Source organism: Polypterus senegalus, chromosome 7 (genome assembly GCF_016835505.1).
Source record: "Polypterus senegalus isolate Bchr_013 chromosome 7, ASM1683550v1, whole genome shotgun sequence".
Taxonomy (NCBI): Eukaryota; Metazoa; Chordata; class Cladistia; order Polypteriformes; family Polypteridae; genus Polypterus; species Polypterus senegalus.
In genome coordinates this window covers 35,082,250-35,107,913 of record NC_053160.1, presented here as the reverse complement: position 1 = coordinate 35,107,913, position 25,664 = coordinate 35,082,250, and the positions used below count along the sequence as shown (strand labels likewise).

The following is a 25,664-nucleotide window of genomic DNA, read 5'->3' as shown; positions in this document are numbered from 1 at the left end:
GAGAACTGCACAGCCCCGCCGGAAGTGAAATCAGAAACTGGTGATCAAGCACCTGGAGCACTTCGGGGTGGGCTATAAAAGGGGCCTGCAACCACCATTCAGGAGCCAGAGTCGGGAGGAGGACAAAGCTAGATGGGAGGAGTGGTGATGCCAGGAGGAAAAGGACTGTGTTGTGTGATTTAAGTGCTTTTGGGACTGTGTTGTGGCTGGAGGGATTACGGGGAAGACGTGCCCTTCAGCTGAAGAAAATAAAAGTCTTTGTGTTTTTTACACATGCCCCCGAGTGAGTCTGTGCCGGGTCAGGCTCTATACAGCATCTAATTCACAACACATACACCCCAATCAGCCTCAACATTAAAACCACCTGCCAAATATTGTGTAGGTCCACCTTGTGCCACCCAAACAGCTCTGACCCATCAAGACATGAACTTCACAAGACCTCTGAAGGTGTCCTGCTCTGGTATCTGGCACCAAGACTTTAGCAGCAGAACCTATAAGTTGTGAGCTAGGTCTTCCAAGTATCAGACTTGTTTTTCCAGCATATCCCACAGTTTCTAGATTGGATTGAGATCTGGGAAAATATGGATGCCACCAAACACCTTAAACTTTTTGTAATGTTCTTTAGACCATACCTAAATAATTTTTGCATTGTAGCAGGATGCCTCCATTTTTGCCTTCTGCCGATTTAGCATCCTGCTGTTATAACTTTCACAACTAAACAGGTCCATACGCACCCAGCCTTTTACTTGATTTAAAAGAAAATGTAATTCATCAGACCAAACCACCTTCTTCCATTGCTCAATGGTCCAATTCTGACACAATTAACCATTGTAGGCTGTTCGGCTGTGAACAGGGGCCAGCATTGGTCTTCTGACCTGTCCGCGACTACGCAGCTTCATACGCAGCAAGCTACAATGCATATTTTGTTCTGACACCTTTCTTTCTGTCAGGGCCAGCATTAAGTTTTTCAGCAGTTTCACATGGGTTAGCCTTCACTCTTCACGTGCCACTTCTGTAGGGACTAACTACTCCATACCCTGAATGGCCAACAAAACATGCTGCTTTGGAGATGTTCTCACTTAGTCGTCTAGCCATCACAATTTGTCCTCTGTCAAAGTCGCTCAGATTCTTATGCTTGCCCATTTTTATTGCTTCCAACACATCACCTTCAAGAATTGACTCTTCACTTGCTGCCTAATATATCCCTTGCCTTGACAGGTGTTATTGTAATAAGATAATTAATTGTATTCATTGGTTTTAGTTGCTGTGGTAGACCACTATATCGTACAGTGCATATATCTCTCTGTTATAATAAAAAAAAAAAACCTGTGACAAGACTTTTTAGAAGACGAGACAAGATTTTTTGGAAGATTTTTTTAAGTCCCATGAGTTGTGACCATGGCCATGAGATTTTTCCAAGTCATGCCCAACTCTCAACCATTATCAACCAATGCACACGGTAATCTCACCTCTCACTGGACTAATACAGTGGTATCAGGAGGGGCAAGGTTTTTAGAAGCTGTAGTTCCAATTTATTATGCCCAACTCCTGATTTGTATGTGTTTATATATATATATATATATATATATATATATATATATACACGACAATCACAGGAGCGGCTAAGACCCTGATACTAGAAACCCTCAGTTGGCATAATTTTAAATTTAATGTGTACTCCACAGGCTACTCCATTGTAATATACATTTGCAGTATACACAGTTCTCAAAATCTTTACATATACAGTATTTGTATATGCGGACTTTAATGGGGGACCACATTGAAATGATGAAAACACAAAAAGAAATACTTGAGTGAACGAGGTTAACAAGTTAAATTCATAAACATCTACGAGTAATAATGATGTGTTTTACAGTGACCATCAACAAAAGCCAAGTCAGTAGGCAAAGCAGGAAAAAGCAATAATTGATCTAATGCAGGAATGTTTTGCTCATGGGCAATTGTAACAGGGGTCGGCTTTGCACGTGGAACGATTTTCAATGGCACTCTGAATTGAAATATAGTAAAAAATAATATTTTAATTACAGTGCATGTGTTCGCTCTCCGTGTCCCCACCTACGTTTTGCGCATGCAACTCACATATAAAGGGAAACAATTCAGTGCAGACCATTGTACGTTAAAATGTGTGCCTCACGCTGTGAAAGTGCCATGTGTTGCACATCAAATGTACAAAGACATTATCAAACTAAACATCAATCCACATTTTAAAACTCTGATTATAAACGTGAAGCTATAAAAAATGCTGTTTCTGACTTTAAGAAACAAACTCCTTATTTTAGTCAAATAATTGGAACCAAAAACAAAGCCACCAACATAGTTTCAAAAAAAATTGACAAAACATTATTTTCACATATGTATCTTAAAATATTGAATGACCAGTAATATGAGAACATGTTATAATGGGCTTCAAAAGCATACAATATAATAATATATACAGTACTTTTGAAGCCCATTATAACTGGACCAATTTTGATACTAAGTTCAACCAATTTTGTTTTATAATGTTGGCACATTATTTGGCTGACACCTTTATCTAAGGTGATATGCTACATCTGAGATACAATTGGTTACTTTTGTTTGTTTTTCCAGTTGGAGTACAGGCAGGTGGCCAATGGGCAATAATGTGGTACTCCCCATACAGGTGTCTTAATTTTCAATTTATTATTTCAAACACTCCAGATATAAAGACAAAGTATTAAAAATTTAAAGCAATATGTTATTTGTTAAAGAATAACAATACCAGTAGAAGAAAATATAAAAGAAAATGTAGATTGTAAAGTCTGGATATATATAATTTTTAGAAAAAGTGACTAAGAATGTCAAGGATTGGAAGCTGTTTTGTGATGGCTTTTTGATCTAGCAATTGATGTTATCCATAAAATGCTTTTGCCGACGATCAGATAAAAAACAGTCACACATCTCTTGGTCTTCTTTCCTGATGTTGCCTTTTCCCTCTCCTGACGTAGCTGTTTCTTCTTATCCTTTTGGTCCCTCTGACAGGTTAGGTCAGGTTAGGTTGGGGAGCATGCACTGGTACAGTGGATTGCTGTACCCACCACATGATGATACAGCTTGGGATCTTGGTTTACAACCCCCCAGGTAGACACGCAGTCCAGTCCCACCCTCCGGAAATGGCGATCTATCTGCCACAGCCAGGTGTTACGTGGATGCCCCCTTGGTCTGCTCCAGCCACTCGGGTCCACAATAATGAAGATCCTGCGAGCCCTCTGGGAATTGCGCCATATGGCCATAGTGGTATAACTGACATTCCATCACAATGCAGTTAATGTGCATCATTTGGGACTCTGTGAGCAACTGCTCATTCAACACAAAGTCCAACCAGTGATACCCAAGGATTCTTTGAAGAGACACAGTACCGAAGGAGTCCAATCTTCATCTCAGGTCGCAGTATAGTGTCCATGTCTTGCAACCATATAGCAAGACAGGAAGCACCAGAGGCCTCATGTATACGCCATGTGCAGAATTCACAGTAAAAAATGGCATATGGACAGTGGAAATGTGCATACACACAAAAAAAATCCAGATGCATAAATTTGTGCAAATGCCAAGTTTCACGCACTTCCCCTTTACATTTCCCAATTAACATGAAATTTAATGCATGTGCACGTGCTTACAGCCCCACCCTGACTCCTCCCAGAATTTTGCATATTTTAATATGCAAATCAATATATATATCAGCTTCTGTTGAGTGTTTGGTTAAAAGACAATGGCAAAAGCATGTGGAAAAAAAGAATTTCAGCAAATGTGAAATGGAGGCAAGGAAAAAGTATTATTTGTTGGCTTAAGCAGTGGTGTAAACAACAAAAGGAAGTTGATCAGGTAATACAGAGTGGCGTAGAAACTCGGTAGTTCAAGTTTAAAAAGTCACACATGGCCCTAAATAGAAAAGAAATCATTGGATATCAAAAGTCACTGTGAAAAGGTGAATTGTAGTCCACCATATGAGTGTCGTATGGAAGCGTATTAGGGCACAGAGAACAGAAAAAAATAGGGACACAGTGAAGAAAAAAAAGGTCAAAATGTCTACTTTAATCTCGAAATTTACCCTTTAATCTCGTAGTTTATTTTTTCATTAAAGTAGAACATGATAAACTTAATCTTAAAATCAATGTTAAATTTACTAGAGTTTCTCAGATCCCATTGTAAATAAATTATCACATTAAATGTTCCTTATTCTATGTGTTCTGTGTGTGTGAATCACTACATGCTTCTTAAACAGGCTTTCTCTTACACTGATTGGAACGTGCAGGCACTGATCTCCAAACAGAATACATTACATTCATGATATTACAGCTCTCTGAACGATTTAAATGCAAAGATGTATACTTGATATTTTCATGATGAAATGCATTAAATCATACATTAAACCATGTATTAAACATGGGGGCATGGTGGCGCAGTGGTAGGAATGAGCTTGCGCCCCGTTCAGGGATTGTTCTTGGTTCCCCTGTCCAGGGATTGTTTCTGCCTCCAACAAGATGCTTGCTGGGACATGTGTGACCCTCGATGAAATAATGTATTGCAGCAGTACTGTCTCTTTCAAACATACCAACCAATTTCTGTCCTTCCTTTTCTTTCTCCACGCAACCAATTGCCACACAATAAGCCCTGTATTACATGTTTAATTATTCCATCCATCAATCCATCCAGGGTCACACCAGTCCCATCAACCATACAGCTCGAGGCAGGACCAATCCCTGGTTTGTCGCAACTGCTGCATGACTGTGCCCTCACATGTTTCATTATTAAGAGTATACATTATTTAAATGGTAAAAATGTATCTGTATAATATACATAGTTTAATGCATTTCATCTTAAAAATGATATCAAGTATACATCCTAGTGTTCATAGCTATTGGAAATCTAAATCAGCTTAGAAATCAGTTGTCATCATCCGTAAATATGTGCACTTTTCTGTTGAATTGAATTAAATTCCTTTATTGTCACTGTATGGTACAATAAGATTCAATATTCAAATCCTCCTTTAAAAGTATTTTCCCATAAAATGATACAATAGCAATAATAATACGGTAAAAAACCAATGACAAATATACAGTATGAAAGCATAATTACAATATACATGTACATACAGTGCAAATGATCCATACAGCAGTAGTGCAAGTTTACAGTTAGGTAATTGTAATGCTAAGTAAAAACAGTTCTAACAGGAGCACTTGATGGACTGATTAAGTGTGTTTATAGCTCTTGGGTTTTTGAACCTCGAGGTTCTTGCAGGAAAGACTCTGAAGCATTTGCTGGATGGGAGAACTTCAAAAAGACTGTGTGCATGGCTGAGGCAGCATGGGCTATAAATGTTCTCCAGGGCTAGAAGCTGTATCCCGATAATCCTCTGTGCTCTCGACGCAACCTGCTATAGTGCTTTCCAATAAGCTGCTTTACAGCTGTGATTCCTCACTCGGATACAATGGGTTAATATACTTTTAGTGGTGCGCTGAGAGTAAACACACTAAAGCAGTTATGGTAGTTTGAATAGTTTGGCCATTCCATGCACCATTATATTGTTACAGAATGATTACAATCGAGTGAATTTAATTTATAAACGATATGCAATTGATTTTGGTGTATTTGGTAAATCCTGCATAATTGATGCAAATATTAAAAAAAAAGGTAAATGACACAGAAACAGTAGCACTGCTTAGATGTAGGGTGCCACCAGTTTGCAAAACTGAGCAGAAACGTTTTGTAATGGATAGCCGGCCTTTCAGTCTGGCTGGGACGTCCCTCAACAAAAAGAAGGAGGAAGAGCAGCCTTTTCAGGGCATTGCATCCCCCGGTCTTTAGATGGCAGCTCCCCTGGACAGAAATGGTTCCACAGATTCCCTCAGGGCAGTATGGGACATGGAGTCCTTTTCTTTAGCCCTGTTGGGTGCTGTGGGTGCCGCCAGGGGGAGCTCACAAGGAACCTGGGGACTCCTCCTGTCATTATGACCCGGAAGTACTTAGGAGGCATGAGGACGGAAGCCCGCAGTACTTCCGGGCTACATGAGGAAAGATGATGTGGCGTTTGACCTGGAGATGGAGTGCTTCCGGGTCATGGACTATTTAAAGGACTGGTCAAGACCCAGCAAGCTGAGCCAGAGTTGGGTGGTAGAGTAACAGAGCTGCTGGGTGGAGAGGAGGATTATTGGGATTATTGATTATTGTTTATTATTATTGTATTTGTGAATTGTGGAGTGTGAAGTGCTTTGTGCACTTTATTGAAGAAAACATTAAAATTCTTCTTGGTGCTTTTTATAAGTGTGTCTTGGACAACTGTCTGGTGGGTTTAATGGGGCAACAGTTCCTCTAGCGTCCACAGTTTATACATAAGGAAGGGGGCTACTGTTAAAATGTGTATGGCTTTACAGCAAGTTAAGTTTTTATACATCTCTAAGTGTGTGAGGAAACAGGCATACGCAACATTTTTGTGCATACGCGCCATTTGTACATGAGACCCCAGGATTCTAAAAACTTGGACCTTCGTCCTTTTGCATAGATATCGGGAGCGTCACACACACCTCTGACAAGCCATATTTATTTTAACTCTTTGAGAGCTGAATATTTTTTCCAAGAAACTCAGTTTTCTGAAAAGCACACAAAGCAGTCATTTCACACATCAACATAAAACATCTGTTGCTATGTGCTGTGGCTGCTGTTGGCGTATGTTTGGTATCTCTGGTGGCAGTTGCTGCACAGGGGCACCTCAATGGTCAGCAGGAATTCACGGTGGGCCAGCTGCCTGGCTGTCTTCGCACAGCAGGTGGGTGGAGGTGGCGGTTGCAGTGTGATGCATTCTGGTTTGTAACTATTGTCATTATAAGTGGTGGTCCTCCCAGGCGAACACTGCCATAGGCGCATTAGTTACACAAAGTGTTCAGCACCACAATCAGCTGGGGACCGATCAGACGATACCGGTACCTCACTGTCATTTTTCATACCCATCTGCAGGTTGGAGTTCGACAAGTCAAACTCCTATTCAACGAAATTATGTAAAACGTCCATGGAGTATTTTGCTTTGCACATTTGCTTTCGTCTCTCGCCAGATGTCGATGCCATTTTAGAGGTTGTTTGCTCTTCGCAACTCTTGCACGCGTAGGTATTCAAGGTTAAATCGACAAAGCTATGTAACTGTCCTTCTAGTAAAGAGAGTCGAACTAAAATATAAGGGCGAGTTTTGTTGCAGTTTACAGCTGATTTCTGTCCTTTACCCCTGAATTTTGACAAAAGTCGACATCAGCCCTGAAAGAGTTAAAATTCTACCCTGGGCTTTGGTGCATATGATACTGTACAGACTTGATTGCCTAATTGTCAATAAGATGGATGTCTTTGCTCTGACTCCTTGATCAGTAGTATCTCCACACTTCTTCCTTTTCCAAGCTGTAAATCAATTTGGCAATTCCCATTCCCATGGCATCTAGCTGTTCACAGGTTACACAGCCATCTCCTGTGGTTCTGCTTTGTTTACACAGATGTTTTAAAGTGATTGATTACTGGTACAACTTGGGAAGAGACAATGCTTTGATGTCCTAGTACAATTCAGGAAAAGAAGATGCTTTGGTGTTATGTTCTGTTTTTCAGTTCATCTTTTTTGTTTAAGTGAAAAATAATGAAAATATAGACATCTGTTATTTAATAAATTGCAGATCTGGCACACCAGGACAGACTTACTCATGGTCACATAATGTTAGTACCAGGATTTAGACCTGCATCCTTAGTATTTAAAGTCCTAGGTCCAAAGCTTAACCAGCACAGTGTCTGCCAATAATGTTAGTTTGTAATTATAAAAAGCCTACATATATTGTATACAGAAAAGTATTTGGTTAGTTACATTGTACTTCTGATTAACTGATGGCACTTTAAGTGACAGCCATTGTCCTATGAAATATCCTGGATGAAGCTGGGTAACACATCTATTTCTAAATGTGACATATATCTTTTTTAAGTAAAGCATTGCTTAATTAAATTATGTAGTATATTTTAATTTTGACAAAAATTGAAGGAACAAAAGTAAAATACTTGATTTCTTAACCAGACCAGAGAAAGTAACTCTTGAAAGTCCTGAAAAAGCAGCTGAGGATGATGAGGAGGAACTGGATAATGAGGAGAATGTCCAAGAAGATCAGCTTCTAGTTCCCAGAGTTAAAGTAGCAGAAGATGGTTCTATTATTATTGATGAAGAAAGGTGAGATTTTTTCCCTTTATATTTAAATATAATTTAATGTTACATAATAAAGAAATGCTTTGACTGTTTGTCAAACTGACCTTCAGCTCCAATGTGTCTCAACCTTATTTGATGATGGAAAATTCTCAGAATGCCTTATATTAAGCCAGATGTGGAAAAATATTTGGTAACCTTACAGCTCATTGAAAAACAGCTGCATGCCTCATGAAAATTGTCCCTTGTATACTTGCATGCCTTTGATATGTTCTCAGGTAAAGCAAACAAAGTTTGAAAATAAATAAGTATTGCTTATTCTACAAAGATATTATAAAATGGTCCGGATACATTTGTTGGTAACCCCTGAAAAGATTATAAAAAAACTGGATGAGGGTTATTTTTTAAACTAGCTGGAGAAAAACATAGAAAGCCAGAGAGGAATCTGCTAAAACACTTATTCATAAGCTACAGTGCTTCTGTGAGACTGTTCTTTGGATAGATGAGATAAAACTTTTGGTAAGCACATCAGGTGTATGTCCACAGATGAAATAATAAAGCTTTCAGAGAAAAGCACACCATACCTAATGTGAAACGTGCAAGAAGCTTGGTTATGTTTTGGGATTGCTTTTCTGTGTTTGGCGCAGGGTGCCTTGAGTCTGTGAGGAAAACATTGAAATGTCAAGTCTATTAAGACATTTTAGAGCAAAATAAACTGCCCAGTGTCAGTAAGCTTTGTCTCAGTCACAGGTAGTGTATTGTAGAACAGGATATTGAACCAAAATACACAGATAAGAGCACCCAAGAATGGCTAAGAACAAAAAAAATGGACTAATCTGAAGTGGCCTTCTGTGAGCGCTGATTTGAATCTTATTGAACATCTATGGAAAGAAGTGAAATCTGTAGTCTGGAGAAGGTCCCCTTCAAACCTGACACAGCTGTAGCAGCTTGTTCAGGACAAGTGGGTCAAACTATCTGTTAGCAGGCAGAGAAGTCTGACTGAGAGCTACAGCAATAGCTTGTTTGCAGTGAATGTCTCTAAAGATTGTGCAACAAAATATTTGGTTAAGGGTCCCATCATTTTGAAATATTCTGCTGAATCAAAACTCTAAAGCAAAGTGGTTTTTGTTAAATATAGTATATACAATGATAAGTGTCAATTACCTTTGTCAGTTTTGAGCTATTTCAGAGACAATCGTGGATTCTATTTTTTTCATGGATGGGTACCAACAAATTTGTCCATCTCTGTATGTCCCTGACTTGTTTTGAATGCTTTTTTGTCTTCATTTTGGTTGGCTTTGTGGAATATCTATACCAGACCTTTGGATCTCTGCAAGGGGGGGGTGTATTTATCCTCATAAACACGCATATTTAGGTATATTTATTTATACAGTACAGGTATGTGTACAATACTGTATACTGTATATTTGTGATTGTATTTTTTCTGTGCATCAGCTTTTCTGATATTCTGTGAGAACATATTAAAATTAGTGGTCACTATCGGAGTGAGGCACCAAACATAAATTTGCATTTTGTGTTCCCTCTTATAAGCTGTAGGGAGTTTGAGAAAGATACAAAATTTTCAAGTATGGTTAAAGATTTTACGATTGAGTCTTTATACTAAGCACATACACTGGTTTTGATTTTGTTTTGGATGCATAGTTTAACAGTAGAAGTTCAGAGAACAAAGGGACCAAATGTGGTGGAAGAAAAGGATCCTATTTTTGAACGTGGCTCTATGACAACATATTCCAGTTTCAGAAAATCTTCATATACAAAACCGTGGTCAAATAAAGGTATATATTTATTTCTCTTTAAAAGCAGTAGATTTCTAAATGTGATTGTTTATACTAAATACCGTAGATTAGTATTATGGTTGAAAGTATATTTGGGGAAAGCTGTATGAAGTTAACTAAATTTTCATTTTATTACCTGTTAATGTTTTTGATCAGTCAATCTTTGGGTTTTGTTTAAATTAGTATGTCTTTGCTAAGTTCTTACAGGTGTGGTCTTACTATTTGAGTGTAGTTAGTAGAAGCAATAGTAATAGAGTAAATCTCCTGCCTAAACAAAGTGGCTAACATTTATCACAAGTGTACACAGGCAGGTCCTGTCCCCTACTCTTGATATTATGTTATTGAACATTATTTAGCAAGCACCTCAAGAATCTGTCTTTATTGTTTATAATACTTTTCATAGCAAAATCAAAGATGCTGTATAAATGCTTAAAGCATTGAGAATTATAACAAAGTTTTGTAGACTATAGTATTTGTGGTGTAGTTAAAAAATAGGCAGAGGAATACTACTAGTAGTGAATTTTGAAGAATTTAAAAGTGTATGCAATAAACTCTAATGTGGCTGTTGCAATAGTGTTGATTTGCTGCCACATTAAAGCATTTGTTTTTTTTGTGAATGAGACTTCATCTGGCAAACATGAGGTGAACTTTGGATCTGCAGAAGAAATACATTTAAAAATATTGTTATTAAAGGAATAGAAACTACTAAAATTAATAACCTCAGGGTAATGTTATTGTAGAAAATGCACTTAACAACATTACATGTATACATTTTTGTTTGTGCTCTTTACTTTTTTCAGAAACTGATATGTTTTTCTTGGCCATCAGCATGGTGGGAACAGATTTTTCAATGATCGGGCAGCTGTTCCCCCACAGAGCTAGAACAGAAATCAAGGTAATCTATTGCTTATTGCTTCTTACATTTGTTGGTTTTGTGAGATTCACTTAATTATAATTCACTTTACTTATAATGTGGTATCCTGGCTGCAAAAGGTCGTTTTTATCAAATAATCAGCACTGAAGTGCATTCAACTGAGTCCAGAACAAGACTGAGGAAACAAAGGAAAAGGGGCAGGTTTTAAAGGGGGGGGACAGGAAGTGAGGTCATATGGATCCGGCACGTGGTCTTACACCATTGGTTCATAGCCGGACGTGACATCAGAGGGACTGGAACTGGTGTGGCCGACTTCCATTGGCTCAGTCCCGGAAGTGATGTCAGGAGAGCTAGGTGAAATCGCCCGGGGATGGTCTACAGAGGGAGAAAAAGAGTCAATGCACTCTGCCACACCCCGGCATGCCTCCGAACTGCCTTCACTCAAGCCCTTTAGCTGCCTCCCATGCGCACATGTGTGACACTGTGTATATGTGTGTGTGTATGTATGTATGTATGTATATATATATATATATATATATATATATATATATATATATACATAAATTAGGGCTGTCACAGTGAACATCACTATTTGAATGTAATTTAAATCCTTATTGCATTTTTTTTAAACGACAGCAAGAGATGTACAGTATTATCATGTATTTTGCATATCATTTCCACAATCAGTGTTTTAATAATTTTTAATTTATCATTTATACAATTGGCAGATTTTTCTACCACACTCTTATTTTTTGTGGTTATTGGGTATAGCAACAACACATTTTAAATGCTTGTACAGTGCCCTAAAAGTATTGTTTTGCTTCTAATCCTGTTCTGTTTCAGTCTTGAACCTTAGATGCCTGATTTACTGTTTGCTACGATAAATGCTTAACGCTTTTAATAGAAAACAAAAGCTGTTTTCCTTTTTGTTAAAACAATGGGAAATAACTTCCATATTTCTGATTTTTATTTTATTTTTTATAACAGATTCAAAATTTATATTTTAAAGGTCACTTTTAGTTTCAGGAAAGCGTACATAACTGCCTCACATTTTGTTTTGTGTAGTCTGCTGGCTTGACACATAATCTCTATGAACAAAGACGAAATGAATAATAAGTTTTAAAGTTGCATGTGTTATATTTTACTGCATCTGTAAAGGAGGAAGGTAAATCCCATTTAATTTAATCCTGCATGATATTCTTTGACCACTAGTGTTCCACTCTGCAAATATAATAAATTGAGCTGCTTTGTACACTGGATTTACTTTCCACAAGCTGTTGTTTTTCCTTTTATTTTTTTCTTTCTTTTTTAAATTTTTTTTTACAGCAACCAACACTTCTTGTAATATGTTTTGCTGTGTAGTATGTTTTAACTTATTTGCAGTATTTTAGTTGCTATTAATGAAAGCGTTTACCCAATAAAGTAATATAAAAAAGAGGTAATAGTTAAAGATCATTGCAATGTAACATTTTGTAAATTCAGTAGCTTCTTTTGAGAAGTGTGAATTGACTTATTGTTTCTCGACTTATCTATATACAGGCAGTCCCCGGGTTACGTACGAGATAGGGACTGTAGGTTTGTACTTAAGTTGAATTTGTATGTAAGTCAGAACAGGTACATTATTTTAATAAATGCTGTTGTTGACTGGCCGTAACCAAGAGCTCTGCCAATGAATGATTGAGTTTCACCTCTCTCTGACCTTTTTATTATTTCTACTTTATTTTCAATAGTGATGGTTTTTCTCTTCTTTACTATATCACCAGCACTTGCATCAGATTTGTGTTTCAGAGACATTCTTGAAGGGTGAAGACAAAAGGTTAAGATGAGCTCTTCTGCACAGCACAGTTCATGCTGTCACAGCAGGAAGGCACCCGTCAACACGTCTGATGTACTGACAAGCGACAACTTCCTGCTATGTGCATAACAGTACAAGCAGGCTTACTATTGAGAATGACTTCAGTGACAAAGGGGGGGTTCATCACTCCCCCACCACACAGTCACCTCCACTAAGGTATGCTGCCTGCAGCGTCCACCCACCGAGAACGAACACAGTGCGGCCAAAGGCGGGTATTGAATCGGCCAAACCCAATTCAACAGGCAGCCATCTGAGGCACACTACATTGCTACCCCCGCCGCCCCGTTCACCCTCAATGGCCTCCATTTAGCCACAACCGGGTCAGCGCTTGCAGCATTACTAGCCGTGTGTGCTGGGCGGGCAGTGAAATGCCCCCCTCCGCTCCATCCAGCCTGCGTCCAGTCAGGAGTAGCAGCGGCATAGTGGACGGGCAGCAAACCATCGTCCTGCACACGCGTGATAGCTGTGGCCCCGGTGACTATGAACCATGGGTCACCACTTGCCGCCGGGAGCCGCTCGAGGGACACTAAACTGCCCGAGCAGCAAAATCACCCCCCCTCCAGCCATCGCGTGCAGCATCCCCAGGCCGAAGATGACGGAGCGTCAGTTACTGAGGCGCATATGTCGCAGCTGTGGCCTCATTCGTAAGTCATAGGTCGGATGTCCGTAACCTGGGGACTACCTGTATATAAAAGCCAAATACCACTGACTCACTCATCATAAAATCTACCGAACCATGAGGATTTGGGTCTTGAAATTTGGAGTGTAGGTTACTCTTGGCCCATGGGTGCTCACTAAGAAACGGTTTTAAAAATTTCGTGGTCCAAGCTATAATTTGCTTGAACATTCCATTGATTTTGCGACATTCTTATCGAGCTAACTATCATAGTTCGCTTGCGGTACCAATTTATTAGCGTGAATCCGAGAGACGCTCATCAGGCTCTGGGGTGGGGTGGGGGAGGGGGGTTGTGGCCCTCCTCACTTACATGTCTGCCTCGGAGCATAACCTTAATTCCGCTTAGTTAGCGAACGAGAGAAGTACTTAATGGATTTAGATCTTTTTTTTCTATAATTTACTTGAACATTCTGGTTGATTTTTGCGACTTCTCTCATTGCGCTAAGAATCATAGTTTGCTTGCAGGAGCAATATATTCACGCTAATCCGAGACAAAGGCTGTGGGCCGAGGGAAGGGGGAAGAGTGACGTCAGGATTAGAGAGCTGGGTGGGGCCCTCCTCATTGTCCTGTTTCACTAATACGCGGGCGAAGCCGCAGGGGATGGCTAGTATAAAATATAGATAGGGACTAAAAGTGTCTTTTGCACCTAAGATCCAGAATGGCAAATAGTAGAGTTAGAAAATTAGAGGAAGGGGCAAAGAGGAATAAAATAACAACTGTACTGAATATGTTTTAAGTAATCATGATTTGTTTTTAATAGTTTTATATATGCATGACAGACATGTAATGTGTAATGGTTCCACTTTTCTTTTTGATCATGCCACTTTCCATACACAGAAAATCATATTTTTGTAAAGGTCACATCAGTGTACAAATCATAAGCACTGCTTGCTTCACAGATGCACTATAAGGAAAAAGTAAAAATATTAATAAAAATTAAGCCTACAAAGGCACAATAAATGCAAACATACAAATATTTGAATAGTTACTTATTTTTAATATTAATATTTAAACCCATTTTTTTTAATAATTTGTGTGTGTGTGTGTGTGTGTGTGTGTGTGTTTATATGTATATATAAACCTGACACATATATATATTGTGGTGTGTGGATGGCGGGGGCTGTAGAGCCAGAATGCCTGGAGGATGGAAGGACCAGGACAATACCTCTCCCGGAACACGAGAGGGCAGCCGCCCTGGTTTGCATCTTTGCCAACGGGATTGGAGCTTAGAAGCTCAACCCCGTTGGGACCCGTGGCCACCACCAGGGGGCATCCGAATGGTTGCGAAGCAATGGAATGCAGCACTACCACCACACCAGGATGTGCTGCCGGAACAGGAACTAGGTACACCCGGAATGCTTCACCAGGAAGTGCTGCAGGAAGGTCATCAGGGAGCACATCTGGGTGAACTGTAAAAGGGGTCACGTCACTCCATTCAAGGAGCCAGAGCCGGGAGGCAGAGGACAGAGCTTGTGAGAGAGGAGTTGAGGCAGCAGAAGAAAAAGAGTAGATGATAAGGAAGAAAGAGAGAGGCAGAAACTGGGTTTATTGGTGGTGATTTGTGTACACAAGGGAAAAGAAAATGAAAGTATGTAGTTTTTGGACTTGTGGCTCTGTGTGTCTGCCTGTGTCTAGGGCTGATTTACCACTATATATATATATATATATATATATATATAATGCGCTAGCCGTCCCCCATGGCTCCATCCACGCAGTAGTGAAACAGCTTATCCCTAGCGAAGCAGAGGCAAGGTACACTCCAAAATGCAGAGGTACAACGACTTGAGCAGAGGCTGGTACGTGAGTGAGGAGAGCCCCGTCCGTCTCCCTACTCCTTATGTCACACTTCCCCCTCCCCTCGGCCTGCAGCCTTTGTCTCAGAATAGCGTGAATATTTCGCTCCTGGAAACAAACCATGATTCATAGCGTGATGAGAGAAGTCGCAAAATCAACCGTAATTTTCAAGCAAATTATAGGGAAAAAAACTCGATGTAAATCCGTTAAGTAGCTCTCTCGTTCGCTAGCTAAGAGGAGGTAAGATACATGCACTGAGGCTGGAGCATGACTGAGGAGGGCCCCTTCCCTTTGATTTTGTATGACATATCTTTCCTGTTCTTTGTATGACAGTTGATCCTTGTTAAATATCAAGTATAAACTAAGAACATAAAGTTTCATTCTGTATTATATTAAAACCAGTAACGGCACAGTGCATGATAACGTGCAGTGAATACACTTGACTTATAGTTTTCATCCTCTTTCTCTGAACGTTTAGCATTTGTTTGCTCAGAGGTTGATGTGCTTGCTACTTCCTGAGCAGCTTATCTTTTCTTCACCCTAGTGGCCCACTTCTCTTCTTTCGTCAGCATCTTTTCGCGTTAAAACTGATTAAGTCAGTGTTTGTGTTGCAATTACTTAGTACATTTTCTTTCATTTTTCACTTAAGATGGCACTTACAGTAACTCTTCAATCTGCCTCAAGAATGATTTAAGATATGAAGAGGTAGAGGAAGTGATAGCAAAGGTGGCTGCTGCTGAGAGTTGATTCTACAAAATAAAAAGAGGAATAACCTTGGAGGTCAATCATCACCATGAAAGTGGATGATAGTAGATGTCACATAGTATATGTGTACCAAATTTTAGGTCAATAAGTCAAACGGTTTGAGAGCTACAGGTGATTTAAAATCCTGGACAGACAAATGAACAGCCACAATAGCTTATTATATATAACGATACTGTAACTGCTGTAATTTTCTGAATACATCATTTTTATAATTATGATAATCATACAGAGGAATATCTTTGAATATAACGATCTGAATTAATGTCCTCAGAAAAGTAACATACTTATGATTCACATTTGGTAATCTCTGTGTCACTTCTGCTATTTTTAAATAACTATGTCAGCTAAAAAGTTGCATTGAATTGTCCACAATATTATTTTATATAGTAAAATAAAAAGTTGAATCAGTTTTTAGTTCTTTTTCAGTGTTGACTCTACATATAAAAGTCATTGTCTTTATTTGTAAAATGGATCACATTTACCTTTGCTGTTTTCATAACCTGTGTGGATCTACACAGTGTTTTTTATGCATTCTACTTAATGTTGATATTGTATAGCAATAATGTTTAAACCTAAAGAAGTAATATAATGCAGCATTGTATCTTCAGTTCTCTTAAATTTTCTTCTTTGCAGAACAAATTTAAAAAAGAAGAACGTGCAAACTCCTGGAGGATAGATAAAGCTTTCAGTAAGATTTTAATATTGTTGTTTTTTTTGTATTATTTTGCTTTTCAAATCACATATTCCATGTCCAACCCTCTTTAATCCTTTGGTTTGCAAACAATTGCTTAGTATGTAATATCTGTAAGTTCACATTTATTTAAGTAAAATATGAAGCTTTATTACAGTATAACATTTACTTTTCTTCACACTGCCTAAATACAACTTGCAGGACATTTTTGAGAATTGTGCTCACTGTCTGCTCTCATAAAAGTTCTATAAAACTGTGGTGGATCAAAGCTGAGATAAAAAGAGAATAAGAACTATACTGCCATCAAAATGTGCCAGTCAATACTATTAGACAATGTGTAATTGCTAAAGCATTTTTTACTTAAAATTGTAAAACATTGTAGACAATTTATGGAGTGCAACTTGGTAGTATTCCTAACCACCAAGGAAGAAATCATTTTATGAGAAAAAATTTAATGTTCAGATATGTATTTAAATTTATATTAGCATTAGTTTTGTCGTTGTGTTTAAATAACTTGTTTTTCACTATTACACTTGTATAGAAGTTTTAGATGGAGAAACATAATACTATACCTTTTATTTGTAGCTATGTATTTTATTTATTTTTTAATTAATTTTACAAACAACATTGTTCCAAATGCAGGCACTTGTAAATTAGTATTTAGGATTAGAGCACAAATTGCTGCCAAGTAACATATTTAATATAATTTTAGGTACTTTGAAATTCCCAGAATATTCTTTTTGGAAAAAGTCATTTTAATCATTGTGTGTGATGTACTAAATTTAATGGTGCGTTGAGTACAGAGGCAGTTTAAAATACAGCTCACCTAATAAAATAATAAGTTACGTTGAGCCTCAGTTTTCTTCTGCCACATTGGCATTATTTTTTATACTCATGAAAAACTGCTCGATTAGATTGTGTTAACTCTGAAGCAAAGAAAGTGGCATTCATTGTCTGTGTATAAGTGACAAATGATTCTAGTTTCAGATTCTTTTGGCTGTCAAAGAAAATGATACACATCAGTATTTTTGTATTAGATCACCAATTTACAACTCACATTTTATAAATATATATGTTTGAATATTAAAGTATCATAAAAAAGAAAAAATATATTAAGCAAAGATGCATCTGCAAAAATTTGTTACATTATTGTTCTTGCATGTTGTTTCTAAGCTTACTCATTAGTGGCTACATTTAATTAGTCTCATTGTCCAAAATTTTTGCCGTTTGTCAGTAGTTTGAAGTAAATAGTAGAAGCATATGACAAACTGTAAAATGTTTTCTTTGCTAAAAATACATAAATTACATAGTGCTGAGTATTTATTTATACAAAGTACAATATCTGGTAAATTATAAGCTAAATCAATAAGGGGTAGCTGCCAAATGAACAAAAAGCAAAAATATGTTTTAATATAAATGCATATGCAGTACATTAGAATTTTAATATGCTAACATTTTTTGTTTAATTATGTATTTTTCTATGGAATGCTTGTATGAAATATTTCACCACTGCTTCTTTAATGTAGGAGAAAAGAAACCCTTTGATATTGAATTTTTTAGTCAACTGCTGGAAAAGGTTCGCGCTGAAGATGAAAAGATGATGAATTCAAAGATAAAATCATCTAAAATAAAGCCTGCTAAAGGGAAACCTAAAGGTATTTTAGTTTACTGATATCCTACTGTAACTCTTATACTTGCAGCCTGAATTCTAAAAACTGTTTTTATCTGCCATATTTATACGATATTTTTCAAAAGAGATGAAAAAGACTTAATATATATTACGTAATTATATTTCCTTAAAGAGTAACTTTGGTATTTTTCATCTATCTATCCATTATCCAACCTGCTATATCCTAACTACAGGGTCATGGGGGTCTGCTGGAGCCAAGCCCAGCCAACACAGGTCGCTAGGCAGGAAACAAACCATGGGCAGGGCGCCAGCCCACCACAGGGCGCACACGCACACACCCACACACCAAGCACAGACTATGGACAATTAAGAATTGCCAATGCACCTAACCTGCATGTCTTTGGGCTGTGGGAGGAACCCACGCAGACACGGGGAGAACATGCAAACTCCACGCAGGGAGGACCCGTGTATTTTTCAATTCAAAGTTATTTCATCACATTCTTGGTATATATTAGCTTGCCACATAAAATTGTTTTCTGAAGTTTTTTTTTTGTTTTTGTTTTTTTAAAAATATAAATTTTAAGAATACATTGTCTGTTTGTGCAGCTTACAGATGTGGACTAATGGATATATGGGTCCATAGGTGAATGAAAAAGCCTTAAACTTGACAGTCTGGGTTGGCTGCAGCATCCACCATGTTCGTCATTGATGTCATTGAAACTGTTGTTATAGTCTCCTTACAGTGACGTTTTTCTCTTTTTCTAATCTTTAGCTAAGAAAAATAGCTCTAAACTCGTCAAGCCCGATTCACTGGAGTGTAATGCCTCAGAAGAAGAAGATGGGACCACTGCAGAAAAAGAAAATGAAAACTCTCTAAATACAAAAGATCTTGAAGGTGAAGGAATTGCCTCTAGCCAAGCAGCTGTTAAAAAAAGACGTGTTAAGAAGAGAAGTAAAAGCTTAAAAGAATCAGCTGACATTGCAACATCAGAAGAAGTAAAATCTAAAGAACCTATGAATAATGGTAAAGTTTTGCTTAGACAAATGTGGGGTAGCAAAGTAATTATTAAAACAATGATGTCATATCTACAGTGGCATGAAAAAGGGCACACTTGCTTAAAATATCTGTTACTGTGAATAGTTAAATAAACAGAAGATGGAACTGATCGCCAAAAGGCATAAGGTTGAAGATAACAGATTTTAATATTTTAAGTAAGGTTACATTTTTATATACATCACTAGCAAAATACCCACGCTTCGCAGCGGAGAAGTAGTGTGTTAAAGAAGCAATGAAAAGAAAAGGAAACATTTTGAAAATAACGTAACCTGATTGTCAATGTAATTGTTTTGTCACTGTTGTGAGTGATGAGTGTTGTTGTCATATATATATATACAGTATATATATATATATATATATATATATATATATATATATATATATATACACACACACACACATAAACATATATATATATATACATATACACATATATACATACATATATATCTACATATATACACACACATATACATACATACACACACATATATACACACAAATACATATATATATATATACATACATACACACACACATATATAAACATATATATACATATACATACATATCTACATATATACACACACAGCTATTTCAGATCAGTGCAATACGCTGTTTGTTAAAACGGTTGACTCCCCGCTCTTACGTGCAATAACAAATCAAATCATTTAGTTGTCTTAGCTCATATGTCATTTTAGAGCTGGACGCCTGGCATCTTTTTTTGGCCACAAGTTCGTTTCTGTTTGGTGTGAGGTTCTGTGTTGTGGAGATTCTCAGGATGGATTGCAGGTGCTCATCAGTGAGGCGACTCCTGTGTGCTGTTTTGTTAGTCTTTATCACTGAGAAGAGCTTCTCACACAGATATGTGCTACCAAACATGCACAAGGTTTGAGCCGCATGTAGACGGACTTTTTGTTCTTCAAAGTCACCAAAGCGCGTGCAAACTCAGTGCGCTCAGTTTATCAGCAAAGTGCGATTTGGGAACACCGTAGTGACGACTTGGTTTAACATTACTTGGCAACAGGGAAAGAGGGAAAGTTGCACTGGTGCATTTGTGTCTCTCATAAAAGCAGCTTCACTTGAAATCACTTTGTGATTGTGCACGGGTAAAAACGTCCGCTGAAGTGTCAGATTCTTATTTAATTATTCTGCTTTCTGTATCTTCTGCATTGCATTCAGGTTACCCTGATGTTTTGTCTCATAGTGCCGTCTTAGATTAAATTCTGTAATTACAGCCACATTAGCTCCACAAATGAGACACACGGGTTCAGTAAACATATACTCAGCCTCCCATCGCTTTTAAAGGCTCTATTTTCAGAATGAACTTTTCTCTCCAGCATCGCGTGAGCTAGCTTCGCAATTAGTGTTCGGCAAGGCAGCTGAAGCGCTGCATTATGGGATCTGTAGTTTATTGTGTTACCAGCGCTTCATATACCCGGGCCATTAATAACAATAATACAGTATATAAAATGATCTCGGGCCGGATATAATTACACGCCGTGCCGGATGTGGCCCGTGGCCCTTGAGTTTGACAAATATTAACTAAATAGAACTTGAAAAGATATATTTTTTGAAATGTGATCGCGCAATTCAGATAGAGTTGACGCGCACTACAGCCTGCATCCTCCCCTCGCTCTTACTTTTTTACCGTTCATCTAATGAATACACTGAGTATGGCTTTACCAAAACAATCATTGATGGCGAATAAAGTATCCATTATTCGAGTATGTAGATCGGAATATATATATACATATATATATACCCGCGTCGCAGCGGAGAAGTAGTGTGTTAAAAAAGCTAGAAAAAGAAAAGGGAACATTTTAAAATAACGTAACATGACTGTCAATATACAGTATTTGTTTTGTGAGTGTTACTGAGTGTTGCGGTCATCAAGGATTTGATTATCATTATTTCTTTCAATCAGGCTCGTATTTGTAGGATGTGTTGTGTTCAAGTTACATTCCGTGTTTGTCAATCGTTGTAAAGATGACAGGTTTCTTCATCGATTCGTTTCTTACTGCATCAATAAACAGCTCGTCTTCTTCTTTATCTGAGACCTGACACACTGCATGCACGGTTTTTTTTTACACTGTCTTCCTTTAGCGGGACATTGACTTTTTCCACCATGTGCTTTGTTTCCGCAGTAGCTGGATTTATGAATATGCTTATCAGGCTTCATATTTTTGCTGCCTTTTCAATTGTGTAATTCGGTTTTTATTCAGCGTTCTTTGGAACTGTTGCCTTTTATCTCTGCACAGCGTCAGTTCACGTGAGCCGCTCGGTGTACATGCAACGAAGGTTCTCAGCTGTGCTGGTGCCATCTCGTGCTATGTCCGTGGCTGTATTTAATGTTACCTTAGTCCTGGCACTTAAAACTTTCTCTCGCAGTTTCGCTGAGTTTGTGTCAAACACCACCCTGACCATCTCATCTTCCTCTCCATAAACACAGTCCTTCACCCGTGAATATTTAGTGGGAGTTTGCTATTGGATTGCCGCTGACGGACGGCCTTATATGGGCAGGCACTAAATTACAAACGCCAGCGGCAGCCTGTCTATGAACTTAATTTAAAGTGTAGGTTTACATCGTGCTTTGTTTCCGAAGTAGCAGAACTCATGAATATGGTTGTATATGTCACTCGCTCGCTTCTTATTGTTTCGCTGCCTTCTCAATTATATAATGCATGTTTTCTTGAGCGCTTTTTTGAGGTCTTCCTGGTTTTCTATGTACTGCGTGATTACGTGGGAGGCGTGATGATGTCACACGAAACTCCGCCCCACGGCGTTCAAGCTCATCTCCATTACAGTAAATGGAGAAAACAGCTTCCAGTTATGACCATTACACGTAGAATTTCGATATAAAACCTGCCCAACTTTTGTAAGGAAGCTGTAAGGAATGAACCTGCCAAATTTCAGCCTTCCACCCACACGGGAAGTTGGAGAATTAGTGATGAGTGAGTGAGTGAGTGAGGGCTTTGCCTTTTATTAGTATAGATTCACAGTAAACACACCCTTTGGCAAGTGTCTCAGCTTGTAAATGCTTTTTGTACCCAGCTAAGAGTCTTTTAATTCTTACTTGGGGTGTTTTCGCCCATTCATCCTGCAAAAGGCTTGTAATTCTGCAAGATTCTTGGGTCTCCTTGCACTGCTCTTATGAGATCTATCCACAGATTTTCAATGATGTTTAGCTTGGGGGACTGTGAGATATGTTTTGTATCATTATCAGATGGTGTGATGTTTGCTTAAAGAATTTGCTGATATTTGTTTGAATCCATTTTTTCCTCTACCAATGATATATTCCCTGTGCCACTGACTGCAACACAAGTTCAAAACATTATCGATTCAACCCCTTGCTTAATAGTTGGAGAGGTGTTTTTTTCCTGGAATTCAGCACGTTTTTTTCTCCAAACACACCTTGGTACATTGTGGCCAAAATGTTCAATTTTGACTTCATCAATCCACAGGACTTGTTTCCAAAATGCATCAGGCTTGTTTAGATGTTCATTGACAAACTTCGGGTGCTGAGTTTTGTGGCTAGGACACAGGAAAGGTTTTCTTCTGCTGACTCTACTATGAAGATCATATTTGTTCAGGTGTTGCTACGCAGTAGAACAGTGCATCACTACTCCAGAGTCTGCTGAATCTTCTTGAAAGTCTTTTGCAGTGTAATTGGGGTTTTTATTTGCTTTTCTGGCAATCCAACGAGCCTTTCTGTCAGAAAGTTTTCTTGGTCTTCCAGACCTCAGCTTGACCTCCACCGTCCCTGTTAACTGCCATTTCTTAATAACATTATGAACTGAGGAAACAGCTACCTGAAAACGCCTTGCAATCTTCTTCTTGGCTTCTCCTTCTTTCTGAGCATTAACTATTTTATTTTTCAGAGTGCTAGTCAGCTGCGTAGTGGAGCCCATGGGTGCCGATTGTTGGGACAAGGTTTCTAGAGTGACAGAATTTACAGTATACAGCTTTCTATCACCTGAGGTTTCCTATCAAAGACTGTGAACAAGCCATAGCCCTAACGAGTTAATTACGGTCTGAGACCTTGGGAAATTTTATCTGAGACTTCAGATATCGTGGGGTGCTCAAACTTTTGCATGGTTCTCCTTTCATTTTTTCACTGTACAATTGTAGAAAAACAAAAACAATACACTTATCCTACATAAAGTGCTGATATGCCTTTTGGTGATCAATTCATTTTCTGCTCACTTAATTATTCACAGAAGGGTGCCCAAAGTCTTGCATACCACTCTATTTATTTGTCAGTTTTTATTCCATTGATATGATGAGTGAACTGCACAAAAATCTACTGATATTATTTGCCATAATTTGTTATTTACCACGGTAATTTAAGTAAAAGTCAACCTATTTTGGACAGTTGTAAGATCAAGTAGTTGATTTATCCAGTCTTAGTAACTGTTTTTAATGTTGCTGAGGCACAAATGATTTCTGTACCCTACATGACATTTGTAGACTTGTAGCATTATCTATTTTGTTCCTGTTTCTTTTGTGTGAATACTCAATACCTCAGAAAAAGGTAGCTTGCAAGCCTAGAATGGACATTATCTGATAATAAATTATTCCCGGAATATGTCATTTGCTCGAATGTTTTGAGAATCTTTAAATTATTTTATTAGATTTAGCTTGATTTTAGAGTTTCATTTCTAGTGGCAAGTGACCTTTTCTGTAGGAGAAGCTCTAGTCTGTAAAACCCATCTTGTTAAAAAAATGTATCAATCTTTAACATTGTTTTTTTGGCTTGTGCAAATTTGTAAAGTAAACAATTAGACTAATTCACACATACATTTCAAATATATTTTCTTCTTCAGCTATTGTCATCAGTTTGAAGAATTACTGAGGCTGCATGGTAATATGAATTGAAAATATTTTTTAAAGTAACAGGGTGTGTGGTATTGTATTTGATTTAACAGGACACAGGTTTGTAAATCAGTACTTTAACTCTTTGAGGGCTCATTTTATTTTCCCCAAAAAACAATGGTTTCACTCAGAAATCAACATAAAACGTCTGTTGCTGCAGACTGTGGCTGACAGTTTGCCAAGAATGTGCAGCATCCTTGCTGTCAGGCTGTCTTTGAATGGCTGGGACAGCAGCAGCGGTCACGGTCACAATCTGGTTTCTAACTCTTATCATTGTTAAGTGGCGGTCCTCCCTGGCGAACATTGTCAGTACCATGACTAGCTAGGGACCAATCAGCTGAAACTGGAACCTCACATTCGTTTTCGATCACTTGTATCAAAAACTGAGTCTGACAAGTCATAGTCCAGTTCAGAAATAATAGGCAAAACGTCATCCACAGAGTTATTTTGATTTATGCATTTGCTTTGATCGCTCACCAGATGTCAGTGCCAATTTTGCCATTGTGAGTGCCTTGCTACTCACGAGAGCACAGGGAATCTCGGTCAAACCAATGAATCTAACTTTCCTTCTAGAATTGAGAGTCCAACTGAAATGTAATGGCTTTTTTTGTCACAGTGTACAGGGGATTGCCATTGTCAACTCCTCCTTTTGACAAAAGTCGACATCAGCCCTGAAAGAGTTAAAAAAAACATCCATATATTTTTTTCCATGCATTTTACATATAGAATGCTATCTATGAGTCCATCTGCTTTCATTTTAGAAATTAAATATGCTTGTTGTGGTTACAGTAGAATATTTTTGAAATCCTTTTGTTACAGATTTTAAATAGTTAAAAAGGTGCAATTTCAAATGCATACTGTCCTGTTTTTAGTTTAGCTACTGATGAATACGGAGAGTTAAGTGTATTGAATAGTTAAAAAGGTGCAATTTCAAATGCATACTGTCCTGTTTTTAGTTTAGCTACTGATGAATACGGAGAGTTAAGTGTATTGAGTTTAAACAGATCTTAACTTTTACTCTCCCTCTCACTTGAAAAGAAAAATAATGGCATACAACTTTGACTGCCATGTAACAATTCCTCTGAAATCTGGTGATGTTTGTCACAATTTTGCCAAGGTGTACTTGTAGTAGCTTAAAATGAAAAGAGTGATCTTCTGTGGAGACTTTTAAGTAATAAAGGATACTTTGAAAGTGAAAGTGAACTTAAAAACTTTTGTTTTCAGAAGAGGTTTTCCAACCTATTACCTGAACCTGCTTTATCCTTTACAAGGAAAATATTGTTTCATTTATTAGCATATATTTTATGCATAATTATTCTTATTTCTAGTTCAGTTCAATTTATTTTTGCAAGTGCAGAATGGTGTGACAGGTCCTGGTGTAAAATGCAAACATAAATTTTAGAAATTTCTAATTACATAATGAGTACACATAAAGACACAGATTTGATTATAC

The 25,664-nt window shown here is 37.9% G+C and overlaps 1 protein-coding gene across 7 annotated transcripts in view; it reads left to right on the top strand.

Moving 5' to 3' along the window:
* Positions 1–25,664, top strand: part of LOC120532460 (transcription factor TFIIIB component B'' homolog) — a 102,715-nt gene that overhangs the window by 14,455 nt on the left and 62,596 nt on the right. For all 7 annotated transcript variants that reach the window (XM_039758478.1, XM_039758477.1, XM_039758476.1 and 4 more), the window contains exons 6-11: positions 8,075–8,224; positions 9,860–9,993; positions 10,794–10,888; positions 16,592–16,646; positions 18,176–18,304; positions 19,052–19,303. In XM_039758478.1, coding sequence (XP_039614412.1) covers positions 8,075–8,224; positions 9,860–9,993; positions 10,794–10,888; positions 16,592–16,646; positions 18,176–18,304; positions 19,052–19,303 — 815 coding nt within the window. The remainder of the gene's footprint in view (positions 1–8,074; positions 8,225–9,859; positions 9,994–10,793; positions 10,889–16,591; positions 16,647–18,175; positions 18,305–19,051; positions 19,304–25,664) is intronic.